The 19274-nt window shown below is 37.9% G+C and overlaps 1 protein-coding gene across 3 annotated transcripts in view; it reads right to left on the reverse strand.

Annotated features, from left to right (window-relative positions):
• Positions 1-2323: 2323 nt before the first annotated feature.
• Positions 2324-19274, reverse strand: part of Wnk3 (WNK lysine deficient protein kinase 3) — a 96391-nt gene continuing 79440 nt past the window's right edge. For 2 of the 3 annotated variants that reach the window (XM_028772655.1, XM_028772654.1), the window contains exons 21-22: positions 12604-12809; positions 2324-7668 (exon numbers count right to left, since the gene is read on the reverse strand). In XM_028772655.1, coding sequence (XP_028628488.1) covers positions 7339-7668; positions 12604-12809 — 536 coding nt within the window. In that variant the 3' untranslated portion in view covers positions 2324-7338. The remainder of the gene's footprint in view (positions 7669-12603; positions 12810-19274) is intronic. The other variant, XM_028772656.1, reaches the window with a different exon arrangement.

Genomic DNA, 19274 nt, shown 5'->3' on the forward strand with positions numbered 1-19274 from the left:
GTACCACTGTAGATGTCCTCAACAAGAATATGTAGATCTGTGAGGCTGCCACTTAAGCCCTAGAGAGGCAGTATCAGTGGTAGCACGAAAAGCCATATGCATCAACTGTACAGTAGCTACATGGGTCTCAACTAGCAAAGGCTCAGGACCCCTGCTTGCTTTAGTGGGTACAGGGTATCAGATACAGAACTTCAAACTGTAAGCTGACACTTCTGAGTTTCAGTCTTGTTTGGGACCCATTTCTCATTCCTATATATCTATTTCTTTTAGAAAGGAAATGTTTATTCTATTCCTTCTCTTCTCTTGTATCTTGAAAGCTGATGTCATACGAAATTTGTTTTTTCCCAGTGAGGGTCCCAAATCAGTACCATGAGCATAGCAGGCAATTAACAATATCCCGAGTCTGATAACTTGCTTTTGATTTTATATGTTCACAGTGAGGGATTGCCTTGAGTCTTAGATGAGACTTAGACCTTTCGATTTGTACAAAATGAGTTAAAACATGAGCATTTGCACAGAATACATTTTGCATTGTCAAGGACTTGGATCTTGGAGTTCAAAAGTAGAATTTGATGGTTTATACTACATGGTTTTACAATGCAGTGATGGCTGGTCTGGAATTCAGAGGTCTGCTTGACTTTGCCTCCCAAGTGCTGGGATTAAAGGGGTATGCCACCATGCCCTGCCCTCAAAGGTGTTTTGTTTTGAATCAAGGTTTCACTATGTAGCCCAGGTTGGCCTTGAATTGGCAGTGACTTTTCTGTTTCTGCCCCCTGAATGTTGGGATTACTGGCATGCATCTTTATTGGAAGCTTGTTCCCAATGTAGCAGTGTTGGGAGGTAGTGAGGCCTCATTGAAATTAGATGGGATGCTGCCCTCATGAAAGGATTAATGCTTTTCTTATGGCTGTACATACTTGCTCTTGCAGAACTAGGCTGCTACACACAATTGGCCCCTTCTTCACCCAGCCATTTCCACTTCCCTGCCATGCTGTGATGCAGAGGCTGTGTGTGTGTGTGTGTTGTTTGTTTCTCAGAGAGTCGAATGCATGTAGCTGCCTAATCTCAGATTTTGAGTTTCCAAAACTGTTAGCTAAATATCTCTGTTTTGTCTACAAACTATCCAGTGCTAGTAATTTCATAATACCAATACAAAATGGAATGGAAGAAGACAATTGGGTAATGGCTAGTTATATTTTTCTTTTAAAATAGAGATTTGTGGAGTTAAAATAGTTAAGGTAATTAACAGTTATTTAATTACTTAAATAGTGGTTACTGTTAGTTGAGAAACCTATGTAGTAAGCATAGTCCTAACCACCCTCACTGAAGCTGTGAAAGTTAAGCACTCAACTTTATAAACCAGAACACCAAACCAGCTCTGAGGGGCTCTAAGAGGTATCTGTATTAACTGTAATAAGAATCAGGTCTATTCCAACCAGTTTGATTTCTCACATGCAAATTGATTGATGGTTTTACAATTCCTAAAGTATACTGATGAGCGAGAAGTGATAGGATGGAGGTTTCTGTCTTTTCTTTTTTTAAAGATTTATTTGTTTTTATGTGCATTGGTGTTCTGCCTGCATATTTGTGCAAGGGTGCCAGATCCTCTGGAACTGGAGTTACAGACAACTGTGAGCTGACATGTGGGTGCTGGGAATTGGACTTGGATCCTCTGGAAGAGCAGTCAGTACTCTTAACCATCGAGCCATCTCTCAGGTCCCCAAATCTATTGTTCTGAAGGTGGCTCAACATTGGAAGGGAAGAAAATAGTCTTTCGTAAGGAACAAACACAGGACAGTTTCATGGCAAACATGTAAAGAACGCGCATATGAATCGAAAGAATTATAATGTGCTCTCAGTCTACTTGGAGTATTATGTATGGTATGCAATATACTTTGATTATTCTATATGTGTGCTATGGAGTCAGACAGACCTGGATTTGACTCTAGACTTTGTACCAGTTACTAGCCATATGATCCTTAGAAAACTCTTATCTCCCCACCCCCAAATTTGCCATAAGAAGTAGAGGCCTATGTTAGGACTGTTGTGTGAATCAATTCACAGTTGAAACCTTAGTTAACACAGTAGGTTATAACTCTATCTCATCTGCAAATGTGGAGAAGGCAGGCCTACTGGAAATGTGTTAGAATTGCATGTAAATCAACAGGGAAGACATGGCTGAGGCGGGTACCCCCACCCCAAAGCTAGCACAACCTGTAAGAGTAAGTTTCTTAATCTGTTCAATTATAAATATTTGATTAAAAAAACCATTTAAGCCAGATGACTGCAGTAAGTATGATAGAATTTTAATAAGGTGACAGACTCATTTAATACAGCCTTTATTTTTATTTCAAAACAAAATTCCAGGAAACAAAATATTTAACAACAGTTGGGTGGTAATTAAAATAAAAATCACAGTTTCGACAAATCAAAACCAGACAACTGCTGAAAGGTAGATCACTTGGCTTACCAAAAAAAAAAGTTAATGTTGAAAAAGGTTAAAATTAAGTTTAACAGCATTCTATATAATGCTACATTCTCGAATTAAGAAAGGAGAGTTCACATATATAACTAAATGTTAAGTATTGAGAATTGGCTGAAATCTACGTATTTCATGGTAAATTCTGCATGAAAGTTTAATTGCATAAACTTCCTGAGTGGCTCCCATGCTGCACTAGGTCTACATGCTTAATATTCGCAGTAAACACACTAGAGCTTTAAGTGATTGAGCATGACAGACCTTCAACTACACTTTCTGACCAGTCAGTCACATATCCACTCTATCTGCTGAGGGGTCTAGACTACAAATTTCAACCTTAAATCTTAAATTATAGTGGAAAAAAACACAATGTAGAAAAGCTAGAAGGGTGCCAAGTGTGCATTTCCACGCATTGTCCCTTCAGAGCATAGTCTTCCCCTTGCCTTCTCACCTGATCTTTAGCTTTTTAACAGTCTGTGTTGTTTTACTTCACAGAGAACCTCCCAGAATCAGAGCTGTTGATCTGTACATTCTTTCAACCACCTCAGTGGAAAATAACTTTAACCTGGTTACTACTGTGGGCCCATTCATATGATAGTTGTCAAGGTCCCTGATCAATGTTTGAATTCATCCTTCATACACACAAAAAAAGAGACTCTTTCCAGGGTGGCCTGAAAGTATGGCTCGATACTAATTGCACACTAACTTTACTTAAAAGGAACTGGTACTATGTTTGAGTGTTTTCATTTCATAATTTGGGTTAGATTTTAAAAATTTTAACCCTAGAATTTTATTTACCAAATCAAAAGTCTTTTCTATATATACTTACCTTTCTATTATATCTTCTAAATAAAAGGAGGGAAAATAAGTCCCTGATTAACTACAGATTAAAAAAACAATCTATTCTAGAAAATGGCTTGCATACCACCTCAGAAGGCTCAGGTTTTTCTTAATCAAACAAAACATGAGGTAACTGAATCACAAATTGATGGCAAATATACCTCAGGAATGTACTTATAAACGATGACTGAAATATAGTATTTACTAATATTAAAAATGTAGTGTTACACAGTAAACATGTGAAACAAGGAATATCCAGTTACAAACATTTGCTGAGTTTTTTAAAGGGGGAAAGAGAATTTTCAATGCTTAGAAAATACAGCAACCAGAGTCAACTCCATAAACTACAGAGATTAGATAAGCAATTATCTAAAGGCTTACTACCAACTATGATTCAAATGAAATGCATTCTGCCATTTTAAGATAACAAACTGTCACTGTAAATACCAGGCAGTCTGCTAACATTTTGAAGATGGGTCACTGCCCTAAGAGGTCAAGTATTTCACTGTGGTAGTTAAAGCAATTACAACCCATAGCCCTTTAGGCACTGAGTGAGAATGCATCACCAGTACATATGAAGTTGGGGGCACTGGGGCTATCTCACCTCAGTACATTTGAAAACTAGCTCCCACCACTAAGTCCTGTATTGCCACCAATTAAATTTCTCCCTTTGCTTTCTATCCCCCAATCCCCTAGCTTTATTACACACAGGTGCATGGCTGTCATCACTTAAACACAGATTGGTGGCAGAATGATGGTTCCTCTCATCCCACATGCATGGTGAGTGCTAGAACAAAAAAGGCAAGCCAGATTGAGAATCTACACTAACACAAAGAATCAAGGCAAAAAAAAAAAAAAGCAAGTTTCACAGGCAACATTTACTTGTGCACCTAAAACAGTACTGAAAAACGAGGTAGATAAACAAAAGTAACTGGACTGCAAGTGAATCTGGGGTTTTCAGATGATAACATTGCATCAGGCCTTAGAAAACACTCTACACTCAACCCAAAAATCACAGCGGAAATGCCTTTTAAACGTTCACAGTTGGGTTTCCTGTCAAACTATTAGAACTGCTTGGTATAAGCAAGGAAGAGATGAAAAACTGCAGGGATATTTGTGAAACTACAGCAAATTGCTTAGATTCAAGACTGCTCCAGGTATATGAAGGGTTCTGCACTGAATACAGCAGTACTAGTTCCAGTCTTATACCCAACTCCACAGGCCCAAGAGCAGTGCTTTATGGAGATGTGCCCATGTCACCACACATGAGGGCATAACGCTGCTCATCACATGTGCCCTTGGAGAGGGAAACAGAATGGGTGTACATACAGACTATCTCGCAAGGAAACTTTACAAGATGGTGGCTAAGTGCAAGCTTTGTGTTGATTACAAGAAAGAAAGCAAAAAGGATAGATTTGCACACTTTCTAGAAATGAACAGAAGGCTTATTATATGTATTAGGCTCTTTGTTAAAGAAAAAGGGTACTTCTGAGTGTTATCTGAAATTCATTATTTATGGGGGAGGAAAAGTACCTCAGGCAAGGATGGAAACAGCATGATTATAAGACCTATCAAAATTATGAAATAATACAAAATTTCTACCTAGAAAACTAATCAATATTTACAATCAAAGTGACTATAATCTGAATCAAATTAAAGGATAATGAGGGAAAGTAAAGAAAACCCCACAGCAAAGTGAATAGTATTGTTTTCATTTCTGCACACTCCCTTTTTTCATAAGCTTTAACTTCTACACATTACATATGCATAATGTATATGTAACATATATGTTAACCCAGATACTGCAGTCAGCATGGAGACAGCAGTACACTAATCCCATCTTCAAATTTTAGAAGATGACTTCTTTCTTTCCAGCAAAACCTGAAAAGATTCTAAATATTACAAGGCACTGCAAACATCTGCAGGCAAACAAGAACAATGAATTATATGTAAAACTGAGATGTGTAACAAAACACAGGACATACTATGTAGAGCAGCCATTAGTAAATGGAATTGTACATGTCATCCGTGGAATTTGTTTTCACCGTGGGGCACACTGTTTAAAAGGATTGCAACTAGAGGAGATCCAGTCTCAAAACCTGTAGTATTTCACCTTATAGGTTATTTAGCCTAAGATAATTACACAAAACCAACCAATAATGTTTTAAAGAACTATGGGGTTTAGGAACATTGTGGAAAACACTACAATGCAAGTGACTGCACTACATGAATAGCCTAAAGATAACTTCAAATGAAAGTAATACCATAGACGGACTTTGAGGAATCCGTGCATATGATCTGGACTCATCCAAAACATGATGTCTTCGGAAAAGAAATTATGGCTCTTACCAATAGCGATCTACAGAATGCCCCCAGGAACAGTGACAAAAATGTGATGATGGGTGTGGTCTTCAGATAAGCAATGTAAGACAACTTTTAAAAGGGGTACTGAATGTCACAGAGTATGAAACTGTATGAAGAAAAAAAGCACACCCATTAAGTTTTCTCACTTCCTGGCAAGCCCATGGGGGTAAGGTTTTAGAGGAATATGGAGGAAAATCAGTTAACAGAAACAAAGACCACAATTTGGAATGGTTACCAAGAGAATTCCTAAATAAGAAAACATGTATTCGAAAGGACTTTCAAAGTTTCAATGAATGGTAAGTCATTTGAACATGTATACAGAAGAGTTGATATAAACCAAGTAAAAATTCTATTTGTGTTTCACAGACTGAAAATTAGGTAACCCTGTGACTAGCGCTTAAGATTACTAAAGTTAACCTTCCTAAAAACCAAAGGTGTATATTTTGACACTGCCTCCCTTCCTCCTAAAACTGGATAAAACCCAGTAAAGTGCAACTTGACAGTGAAGTCTCTCAAATTCTCAAGAGGCTGACAAACGCATCTAAGATCTAAAGTGTTCTAACTCTACAGACACTAGTAAGAAACGATAACAACCCAAACATTGTCATCAAAAAAGGTTAAAGGCAATTTAAATAATATCATTCTAGGGTGTACTATTTCACTGCAGGACAGTGTGTATCCTACATCTCTTAGAACCCTGTAAAGCCAGTGTTTATGCAAAAGTCTCAAAAGCTACAAACCCTAGTATGTCAAGTACATTTCACTTTAGAAGAATGGATTAACAGAAGTGTTAACCTGAATCTCTGTGGTTAGGATTACAAGGATTACGCCCCCCCCCCATGAGATTCACATCAGCTGCAATGCCTAGCAAAAGAATGCAAGCCAAACCAGTGCCTCTCGGATGGATGCTCAAAACCAAAGCGGTGTGCACATGAGAAAAGGTGGCCGCTTTGGGTTATTACAAAACCCAGAAGCAGCTCTAGTAGCTGTAGGTTCAAGGAACTGTTACAGTTCTGCTTTTGCCTTTCCCTCCGCCTCACTCCGAACAAGCTCTCACTCTTCCTGCTGTGATGACGGGGAGAAAATCACATTAAAAACACTCAGGTTTTGTACTGCTTGACAAAAGTCTACTACATTTACACATCAAAACATATCCTGCAGCCAGTTACTGCCTTCTGTGAAAAGTAAACCTAAGACAGACATGACGAATCTCACAAGACTGGCTATTGGAGGGTCTTATGTCATCCACATACTTTTTTTAACACATGTTAAAGAGATGTCTCATACAACTGCTGGTAGCAGCATAAAAAAGAGGGTGGGCGGGCTGAACACGTCCCTGCAACACATGGACAGTGTCTTGGAAATGGTAACACTTAAGCTGAGCTAGTAAAGCATTCAGAACAGTAATTTTTAAAAATCAAGTATCAAAGAGGATAGGAGTTGAAGTGAAAAAACATTTCTGTGTGTAGTATTCTTTGTGCGAATTGCACATTAACTACAGAATGATGAGCTGTATCAAATATCACATTGGAACAACAAAAAACACAGTTTAAAGTAGACACGAACGAGAGGAAATATGGCAGAACTCAAGAAGAAAGTGTAGCATCACAGGTGTTCTGAAAGTTCTCTCCCCTTCCTTCAGCATCGACTTGGATTCATTTAGGACCAGGAGGGATTGAAGCTGGATTCTGCACAGGTGGAGCTGGAAATGACTGCAAATTCATCCCAGGCTGGAAGAGTCCCCCAGATTGGGTAGGAAGCACTACAGACTGCTGTGCTGTTCCCGAAATTCCTACCCACTGTACCGGATAGCCTGTGGCGCCTACAGCATTGTACTGACACACGTGAGGCATTCCATATGATGCTAATGGCCCTGGAAATGAAGGGAGTGGGATTCCTTGTGGCAAGGAAGTTGGGGCAGCTCCACGCATTTGGGAGAGAGAAGACATCCAGGTTGGTGTGTATCCCATAGTAGATGGAGTACTCTAATAAAAACAAACACAAACACAAAACATCAGTTCATATGGCACATTCTTTTCTCAGTCTCTATGCCTATTCTTTATGGCTCACTCCTTCTTTTATTACATTGAACACCTTTGTGTGAGTTATGCATGAGTAACATTCTTTACTTCAGCTCAACTTCCTAACTGCCCTGCCTTTCAGTATAGGCATTATTCAGCTAAGGAAACAGAAACTAAAATTGTTAAGTAACCCAATGTTACCAAGCAAGTGAGACCAGGATTTCAACCCTTTCTGGATAACTCTAAGGCCCATATTAACTCCCTATTCACACTTTAGCCTCTACTTTACTCATACTAACACTGTTATTTTGCTTTTACTTCATCCTGCCAGCCATGAATGTTCTTTTAGACTGTATGCATAGATGAAAACAGACCATCTTACTTGCACAATCCTCCAGACAGAGGAACATAATTAGTGTAACAAGGGGACCTAACATATAGTAGATGTTCAATAAACATCTCTTCTCCTCTCTTTTCACTATCTTAAAAGCCTGACACTTCTGCTATAATCTTTTTTATCTTATTTTGCTTGTATGAGCATTTTTCCTGCATGTGTGTGTATTTACATATGCACGTATATGTGTAACATGTGTATGTATTACCCACCATGGAGGCCAGAAGAGGGAGTTAGATCATCTGGGACTGGAGTTACAGAGAGAACATGTGGGTGTTGGGAATCAAATCCAAGTCTTCTGAAAGAGCAGCCAATGCTTTTAATGTCTGAATCATCCATGTTTCTAGCCCTTCTGTTATATTCTTACAAATTTACTTCAATTCTTGTGTGTGTGGTGTGTTCATGCATGTGTGCTCTTGTGCATATGGAGGCAAGAAGTCCCCTTTAGATGCCATTCCTCAGGTGCTATCCAACTTGTTTTTTGAGGCAGAGTTTCTCATTAGCTTGAAGCTCACTAAATAGGCAAGGCTGGCTAATTAGTGATCTCCAAGAATTTACCTGTCTCTAGAAAGAGTGCTGGTAGTTATGCATGTACCACACACATCTTGCTTTTTCCTATGGGTCCTAAGGCCTGAACTCAAGTCCTCGCACTTGCATGGTAAGTACTTTGCTGATTAAGCTGCCTTCCCAGCCCTCCGTTCTTCTAAATTAAACTTAAAACTACAAGACAATTGTGTTTTGGGTAGTACTAGAAAGATATATTCCTATTTAATATTGTGATTAAACATATGCATAGATTATAATATATTCATAATGCACAGAGGAATAATGATTCCAATGGATATAAATAATTCTCGTAGGAGCCTCAAATCCTTAGTTCAAGCTAAAACTAAACTTTTGTTTTGTTTTGTTTTTTGTTTTTCGAGACAGGGTTTCTCTGTATAGCCCTGGCTGTCCTGGAACTCACTCTGTAGACCAGGCTGGCCTCAAACTCAGAAATCTGCCTGCCTCTGCCTCCCAAGTGCTGGGATTAAAGGTGTACGCCACCACTGCCCGGTGAAACTAAACTTTCAATTACATTTTTGTTAGAAACTTTTAATATAAGTTAGGATAAAAGTTGTTTTTAACATTTTACTTAAAATGAATGACAATATATGTTTAGTTACAAAATACTTTATTTAAAGTTGAGCAATCTTGTATCAGTATTTTCTTTCTGGAAAGGTAAAATTAAATTTAATGGTTCTGATTCAAAATGGTAATATAGTGTGATCACATTTGAATAAGGTTATTTCTATGCATCAATGTACACTTACAGAAAATGATCTGAGATCTAACATTTACCATTTTTTTGGGTGGTGGGATTTGAAAGTGGTATCTTAAAAACTGTATTTTTTTCATTGGTTAAGATATGTAATGAGTATTATTGTTTTAAAAACAATAGCATGTTTTTTAAAAGGCTGAATAGAGATGTTGTAAGTTTACTCTTGAATATTCCTAAGATATCTGATTCAAATGCCCAAACAGACAATCATCCCCTACACTACCATATCTGCTCATATGCACAATTTCAGTGATCAGCATCCAGGAATAATACACAGACAGCAGCCACCAGTAACCAAGTCATATAGTCATTCAATTACCAAATCTTGTCTCTTCTCTCTTAAATATTAGCTAGCCTACTGTGACTAACTCCCGATTGGCCAGAGAACACTGACCCTGATCTCACCAAATTCTGTCTTCTTGCTTCAGTCAGTGCTCTTCTCAAAACAAATGAACAGTGATTCAAGCCTCATCCTATTAATGACCTGGGGTGCTATAGCAATCCATCTTTCTTAAAACAGGATTCCTTCCCACAACCACATTTGAGAGCCCATTCTACTCCTTAGATTGATTGTTCACCCCTTGCTCTCTTCACTTCAGCCAGACTGGCTTACTTTGCATCCTTCATGTTTCTTTTTTCACATCAGGTTTTTACACATACTATTTTTTTCCTGCTTAGGCAGGAACGAAGAACTAGTTAACTCCTACTCTTCCTTTAGATCTCAGGTCAATTATCACTTCATCAGAGAAGCTTTCCTTAACCTCTTACAATTGCAAGTGGAGGTCAGATGACAATTTGGGGGACTCAGTTCTTTCTACCATTCTTGGAATTGAATTTAGGATTGGCGACAAGTGTCTTTATACACTGGCCATCTGGCTGGCTCTCACTGACCACGTATTAGTAGATCAAATTTCCCTAAATATATGATATTATAATAAGAACAATTATAATAAGAACTGCAAGGAGAGGTATAATTTAATGGCTCTATTTGCTTTTACTTGTGTCTGGCAGAGAACTTGGCATACAATAAAGGCTTGATACATGAGTATGCAAACAAAAGTGGCTAAGAAGGACTACTGAATAGTACCGTGCAAGAACACTAGTTGATCCTCTACACAAATATATAAACAACCACATCTGAAGTACAAAATAGTTACTTCATATAAGTAACCCCTGTGATGTGACAGTTTAATTCTGTAAATGCTATCTAACTTAATCTTCCCCGTAACCATGCAAGTATTATTCCCATTTGAAATACATGAACTCTGAGGCAAAGAGACATGAAGTCATACAACTCATAAATGACTGAAACTGGGATCCAAATCTGTTAAAAGAACTTCACCACCTTTATCCACACGTAATTTTCTCCTTACCCTTCTTGTGAACATCCTACTTTATACTCAATAAACCACCATCCAACTAGTCAACAGAGCCTTCCTTCATACCATACTCAAAGTCTCTCATTGGCAGAACAAATGCATTCATGCCTTGAAATGCCTCTGAAGGAGTTCAGATTTTAACAGTAATGATACTATCTGAGCATCACCTGGTGCCAGGAATAAGACAAACACATACATCTCCCAAGCAGATACATTGCTTACTAGTTAAGGAATCTAAGTTTTGAATAGTTTTATTTAACATTAACAATAGATTTTTATTTTTTATTTAACATCATCCTATGTAGCTCAGGCACTAACTGAAAATACTCTTGCCTCAGCTTCCCAAGTGCTGGGACAACAGATGTGCATCATCATGTCCTGTTTAAAGAAGACGACTCAGTTCTCTTTTTCTTTTTTTCTCACAGTGCATGATATCAAATCCAAGGCTTCTTAATTGTCAGCCAAGTACTCTACCACTAAGCTACAACCTCAGCCCAATGAAGGTATTTTCATATGTTCTTTATTTAATTATGTTCAATGACTATATCTATTACCAAGTATACACAGAAGAATAATATAATCAGAGATATCTTCCAATTATAAGGGCTGAAATTCTTGCATTTCACATTTTAACAGGTTTGCTTACTTTGAAAAAATATAGATTACTTTAAAAACTTGAACACAGGCCGAGTGGTGGTGGCGTGCCTTTAATCCCAGAACTTGGGAGGCAGAGGCAGAGGCAGGCGGATTTCTGAGTTCAAGGCCAGCCTGGTCTACAGAGTGAGTTCCAGGACAGCCAGGGCTATACAGAGAAACCCTGTCTCGCAAAACCAAAACAAACAAACAAACAAACAAACAAACAACCACAAAAAAACCAAAAAACAAAACTTGAATACAAAAAAGTACAAAATAAAATAGGGTCCAAACCTAGCATAGTGTTTATATATTCATAAGCATATGGCTAACATATAATTTTGCCTAAATAATATTATTTTATACATTCTGTTGGATAAATCATCTTCCCACTTCAAAATACACTGTGAACATCTTCCCATATACCACTTATATGTACCTTGTATGGCCATGTGGAATAACTCACATTTTTTTCTATAAATTTAATAGACCTGATAATATTTCAACTTCTACAGCCTTAAGATTGTTTTTATGCTAAATAGAGGTCGTTCAGATACCTTTTGGGGTTTAAGGACATTGATGTGCAGTACAGGCCAACTTTTCCTCAACACTTAATTCTTTTTGTACCATCAGATTAATCCTCTCTCTAGATGAATTCTTTTTGAATATTTTATATTTTTAGATAGAGAATAACATAAAACTAGAGCCATCAAATTGGCCCATCATCTCGTTTCATAAAGCATGTTTGTTCTTTTAAGCACAGCAAGCTGATTTGCTAAGGGAAACTAAACTAGAACTGCTACAAATGGGAAGGGCTTCACTGGAGGGAACCGTCCAGAAATCCTGGGGGAACACAGCACATGTGAGAACAGAGCCACGACCATTTGCTTACACATTTTCTCAGACTGATTTTTGTATTAAAATCAAATCAATTCTTGTAAGCCTGCAGCATAGAAAGCCTAAAATGTTTACTGATGGGCCCCTTTATAAAAATTTGGCATCTCTTTCTTGGTGTGAAAGATAAATTGTTCAAGGACATCCTAAATCTAGATAAAGATCAAAGTCTCAATGTCATTGTCATACCATTTTTGCACAGTAACTATAATCATAGAATCAAATAAATGTTTATAGTTTTAAATTTTTATAAAAAGGATGGATGATAAGCAACTTACTTCACATAACTTGTTCCAGTTTTCTGCCTCTGATTTTTGTTGATTCTGTTTGAGTTGGTTTAAACTTGGCTTACTAGGAAAATGTCCTACTGTTTCTCTTGTCCAGTCATCCACCAGCTTGTGTAAATCATCTGTGAACATCCCCTTCTTACTGGCTGGAGACTGCTGGCATGACACGGTGGTATTACTCTCCACACACACTGCATCTACGAGAAAAAACCCAAAACAAAACCATGTGAAGGAATTGCAACTGATAATCAGATAACTCTCCTGTGTTTTTTGTTTTCTTAAGAATTTTTAACATGTAGTATGTGTGTGTGTCTGTGTGTATGTGTGTGTGTATGTGTGTGTGTGTGTGTGTGTGTGTGTGTGTGTGTAAGGACAACCTGCAAAAGTGAGCTATCTCCTTCTACCATGTGGACTCTCAGGAGTCAAACTCAGGTTATCAGGTTGGAGGCACGCTCCTGTGTCTGCTAAGCCATTTCTCTAGCCTAAGGTTATACTTCTTTGAACAACATATATGAAATGGGGCTAACCATAAATTATAGTTGACATGAGATCGCTAATTTAAAGCTGTTATGCTGGTGTAATCACCAAATAGCCCTTTAATATTCAAGTTCCTCATAGCTTGGACATCAAATTAAATGGTTACCATAAATATAAACCATGTGCGATAAACAGGCTCTCCAAAATGTGAGTATAACTTTAATCTTTTTATTAGCTTTCTTGAGTACATATTTGGAGGAGTTAAAAAAAAAAGAGTCACATGTACCTATAGAAACCAGGAAATTGAAAGCAGGTAACGGGGGGAAGAAAGACTTAACTGAAGAGAGAAAGAAGAGGATAGTAGAAAAATAAGGAGGGAGTGAGAGAAAAGGAAAAGTGAGAGGGCTGGTGGAGGGAGTAACTATCCTAAGGATGTTTGACAAAGCTATATGGATACTACTGTTATAAGCTTCCATACACATCTACACATGTAAGAGTTTAAATGGAGTTATCCTACCTAGGGGCTAAAGCTCCCCTTAGAAGTCATAGGCCATCAAATAAAAAAGCCCAGTGCCAGGTGTGGAATACTTCCCCTCAAGTTTTTGGTTCCAGAGGTCTCAGAGACACTCAAATCAATACAACCTATTACCATTGCTCTCGATTGCCCAATAGAATGTCATAGTAACACCTTATTTCAGAAGACACCACACACTTTGGTCACAAGACTTGGAGAAATCAAGTTGGTACTGACTGAGAAGCTTATTCCTGCTGGCTAGTTTTCATAGTACAACAGGTGTGATTTGAATATGCTTGGCCCAGGGAGTGGCAGTACTAGGAGGTGTGGTCTTATTAGAGTAGGTGTAGCCTTGTTGGAGGAAGTCTGTCACTGTAGGGGTGGGCTTTGAGACCCTCCTCCTAGCTGCCTAGAAGATAGGCTCCCCTGGCTACAGTTGGATCAAGAAGCACAACACTCAGTTCTTTCTCCAGCACCGTGTCTGCCTGCATGCCACCATGTGTCCCACTATGATGACAATGGACTACATCTCTGAACTGTAAGCCAGCCCCAACTAAATGTTGGTCTTTATAAGAGTTGCCTTGGTCATGGGGTCTGTTCACAACAATGGAAACCTTAACTAAGACAGCAAGTTGCTAAGGGATAAAAGTCATTAAGAGTGACCCCTGTAAGCCGGGCGGTGGTGGCGCACGCCTTTAATCCCAGCACTTGGGAGGCAGAGGCAGGCGGATTTCTGAGTTCGAGGCCAGCCTGGTCTACAGAGTGAGTTCCAGGACAGCCATGACTACACAGAGAAACCCTGTCTCGAAAAACCAAAAAAAAAAAAAAACAAAAACAAAAAACCTGTAAGGTATAATAATAATTACCCCTGTAAGGTATAATAATGATTGTCCTAGCAAGTAGACTAGTGGCATGAAGAAGCCACCTCCTATAGTCAGTCAGGAACCCTAGTGGAGTGATAGAGACACCAACATACCCACAAAACTTTTAGCCCAAAATTTATCCTGCCTACAAGAAATGCAGGCATGGGGAATGGAGCAGAGACTGAGGGAATGGCCAACCAATAACTGGCCCAACTTGAGACCCATCCCATGGGCAAGCACCAATCCCTAATACTGTTGATGATAGTCTTTTATGCATCAAGATCATGTTGTCCTCTGAGAGGCTCTACCAGCAGCTGATTCAGACAGATGCAGACATCCACAGACAAACAGTAGATGGAGCTTGGGGACTCTTATGGAAGAATAGGAGGAAGGATTGCAGGCCCCGAAGGAGATGGGAACTCTACAGGAAGACCAATTGAGCCAGCTAAGGGGCTCTCAAAGTCTGAACCACCAACCAAAGAACATAGGCTGGACCTAGGCCTCCCCACTCATATGTAGCCAATGTGGAGCTTGGTCTTCATGTGGGTCCTGAACAACTGGAGCGGGAGCTATTCCAAATGCTGTTGCCTGTACATGGGATATGTTCTAGCTGGGCTGCCTTGTCTGGCCTCAGTGGGAGAGGAAGCACCTAACCTCACAGAGACTTGAAGTGCCCAGGTGGGAGATACCTAGGGGAACCCCACTGGCTCAGAGAATTGGAGGAGTGACTATAGGGGCAGTAAGCAGGATATAAAGTGAATAAATAAAAAAAATTAAATAAAACAACAGCAAAAATTTAAAAATACCCACAGGGCTAAGGATGTGCCTTACTAGTACACTGCTTATATATAGCATACATGGTCATAGGTTCAAGCCATGCAAGAGAAGGAGCATCATAGAATGAAAAAAATGGAAACAATTTTATGTGTATAGTAAAAGTACTTTTTTGAAATGGAGAAACCAGAATCAGAAAAAAGTAATTTGATCATGTTTATCTTCTTCCAGAGGCAGGTCTGGAATGCCAATGATTTTCAACAAAGTTCAAAAACACAGGACCACATTTTATTTACATTTTTACTAATATTTAATTTTTTTTTTTTTAGGTTTTTCGAGACAGGGTTTCTCTGTATAGCCCTGGCTGTCCTGGAACTCACTCTGTAGACCAGGCTGGCCTCAAACTCAGAAATCCGCCTGCCTCTGCCTCCCAAGTGCTGGGATTAAGGATTAAAGGCATGTGCCACCACCGCCCGGCTTATTTAATGTTTATGATTAAATGTTTAAGAAGAATCAGGCATTGTAATAGATACTCCTACTCTCAGCACTGGAGAAGCTGAGGCAGGAACATTCCAAGTTCAGAGCCAGCCTGAGGTACAGTCACTAAAAGTTTTAAGCTCTTTTTGTCCTTAAGCAAGAGGAAAAAGGGAAGTCGGATTGGTTTAGAAAAAGACGGAATGTTAGTGTTCTGTAATGGGATGTGAAACTTGGTGTCTGTTATGCATATAATCACACGGTCCAGTCCAGATGCCCCCTTTATCTTTTAGTTACTCTTAGTGCCTTCAGCCTTGAAAGGGTAGGAGAGCTACCAAGTAAGTTTGGGGAAAAATTAACCTTGTACTACCAGTCTGGCACAGGCTTTCCTTAAATGACTAACAGAAATCTGACCCAAAGGTTAAAGTAGTAAAGATGACACATAAAACTATTAACACTAATGAACTTTGCAGACCCAAGTATTAGCCCTTTTAGCAAAAGTGTGCTTCATGTCCCTAAAAAGGAAGGTAGGTAGCTATTAATCTGAATTACCCACATATTGAAGGTATCAAGAAAAATTAATATAGTTTGTATGAGCAAATGGTTGATACAATGACTGTATCAAGTCTAGGGAGTAGTGTTTTGTAGCCATTTACCCCATCTTTTGGTTCTTACATACTTCCAGACACTCTTCCACAACATTCTCTGAGATGTAGAGGGTGTGGTATAACTATACATTATGATTTTCATTTATGTTCTTACTAAGAATGGAGTCTATTTTTGACATTATTCCCAAAGTCCTTGAAAATTTGAGTCCAAATGATAGAATCTCTTTTACAAAAATGATCTTTCTTTTTTTATTATAGGGATATTTATATCATAATATTATTTACTAATTTATTTATTAGTAGACATTTATAGGATGAAATATTTCTATTTCAATTTCAGTATGTTTCATTAGTTTTTCCATCAATTTTATGGTAGAAAAGGATTTATCTATTTTCAGTACAGATGAACTTTAAATAGCTAATTAATTTAGAATCTGGTTATAATAGTGTTCTACATGTTGTAAATAATTAAGGGCATTTAACTCTGGACCAAAAGGCAAAATATAAAGAGTTACAGCTGTTTCAAGGAGCTGGAGGCTGTCAATGCAGTGATACACTTAAATTGAAAATCCAAAAGTTTCCTTTTGATTGCCCAACCAAAACACAAACATGGTTTTTTAATATATTTTGTTGCAAAGAGAAAGGCAATTATAAGTTGAATTATAATTGGTCCTTTTAGTAACCTTTGAGTTGAAGACATTGTTTTCTATAATCTGCTTTGCAAAACAAATATTACAAATTGAAAATATGAAATAGAATTTCTTTAAAAAAAATCTTAAAATAAATTGGTACCACAGCTGCCTTGTAAAAAAATATAACAGATGAAGTTTATTATGAAATTAACAATGTGGTAAAAGCATATTTGAAGAGACAAAAAGAATTATATTAGTAAATATAACATTGTACTTTGTGCTTATAATTCTTATTCTCTCATCTGATTACAAAGATGATTAAAAATTCAATAATTACACAAATGATTGGCTTATATAACACATTAAATGTAATATGTACAATAATAATAGTACAAAGAAAGGAAGGCACATACACAGTAGAAAATGCATACACCATTGAAATTAAGATAGTGTTATTCTGAACTATATTGCCTTGAATTAAAAAGGTAATTGTAATTCTCATGGCCACCACAGGAAAATAACTAAAAAATATAATAGAGGAAACAACAAGAGGATTTAAACATTACAAAAAAAAATCTACTTAGGGCTTGGGAAGATGGCTCAGCACTTATTGTACAGTCATGAAGATTGGAGTTCACATCCCAGCACCCACATAATATGCTAAGCAGCCAAATATCTGTAATTCCAGCTGTTAGGGGAGGCAAGAGAGCAGCATCAGTGAGGCTTGCTGGCTTCCAGCCTATTTAAGAAACCAAGAGCCTCCTCCCTCAAGGGGAGTAGAAGGGGAGGAAGGTCTCTGTGAGGTGGGGGACATTTTATGTAAATAAATTAATTAATTAAAAAAGAAACCAAGAGTCCAAGGCTCAAGGAAGGACTATGTCTCAGAGGAATAGGTAGAAAGTGGTAAGGAAAAAACATACAAACACATACACACACACACACACACACACACACACACACACACATGTGCACCACACAAATGAATCTTTTAAAAACACATGTTTAATACAAAGGAAGACAGGAAGGAATAGAACAATGACAAAAAGGTCATTAGCCACAAAAAACAAATAGCAAAATGATAAATAGAAATATAAATTAAATTATATAGAAATGGTTTAAATAACCCAATAAAAAGACAAAGGCTGGCAGACTAGATAAAATACATGATCAAATTGCATAATGATGTCCATAATAAATACTATTCATATTAAAAATATAAAAGGGCTGGAAAGATGGCTTAGTGGATGAAGGCAATTGGCACCAACCTGACAACTTGAATCTTACCTCTAGAACCAACTCCTACAACTTATTCTCTGACATACAAATGCATGTGTGGCACATATATAGGCACACACATTCACAGTCAGAGAGATACGCAAAACAAGTTAATTAAAAATACATTAAAGGGATGGAAGGGTACAACATGTAAGTAGTAAACTAAAGAAACTGATTGTCTATAATTATATCAGACATATATACTAATGTCAAAAGATACAATAATCATAAACACATGCAGCCAAGTTCCCAAATACACAAACCAAAATTTACAGCTTTGAAAAGAAAAGTTCAACAACAGGTAGAAACTACTATAACCCACATTAAATAATTGAACTAATAAGCCCAAACCATATGAAAGCCATAGTTTGGGCGTAACAGAAAATACAAATAAAAAGAAGCCATTTGGGTAAGCTAGGGGTAAGCTTTTGTGGTTCAATCTTTAGCAAACCACAAAATAAATAAGAAAAAAAAAAACCAATATCACAGACTGCCTCTTCTATAGTCCTAGCAACTTCAGAGGCTGGGGTAGAGGGATAATTTGAGCCCAGCCAAGGCTGGGGAACATAGGAAGACTTCACCTCTAAACGAACAAAACAAATATGTAAACATGTAAGGCATTTGGGAACAAAATGTAGCCTAGCTATGAATACATCAGACTGAAGGTCCCATGACTTCTGATACTCAATCTCCAAAGCTGCCTACCTACTTACCCTAGTAGGTAATCCTAGTCTACCCTTCAATTCTGTTTTTAGCAGAATCATTCAAAGTATAGCTCAGCATAGACTGAACCGCAAACTCAACTATCTTCTTGCCTCAACCTCCCCTGTGCTCCCACCATACATGACTGGTTCTCCATCATTGACTTTTCTTTACAGCTGAATAAATTTTCACTGAATTGTGTGCCAGTTGTTTGTATCAATTCATCAGCTGATGGACACCTAGGCTAGTTCTACTTCACTTTTCTGAGTAGTACCACAATAAAAATAGATGTGGAAGTATATGGTATATTGACCTTCACTATGTACATGGAACCAAAGAAACC

This window comes from Grammomys surdaster, unplaced genomic scaffold (genome assembly GCF_004785775.1).
Source record: "Grammomys surdaster isolate TR1022 unplaced genomic scaffold, NIH_TR_1.0 216, whole genome shotgun sequence".
NCBI classification, from domain to species: Eukaryota; Metazoa; Chordata; class Mammalia; order Rodentia; family Muridae; genus Grammomys; species Grammomys surdaster.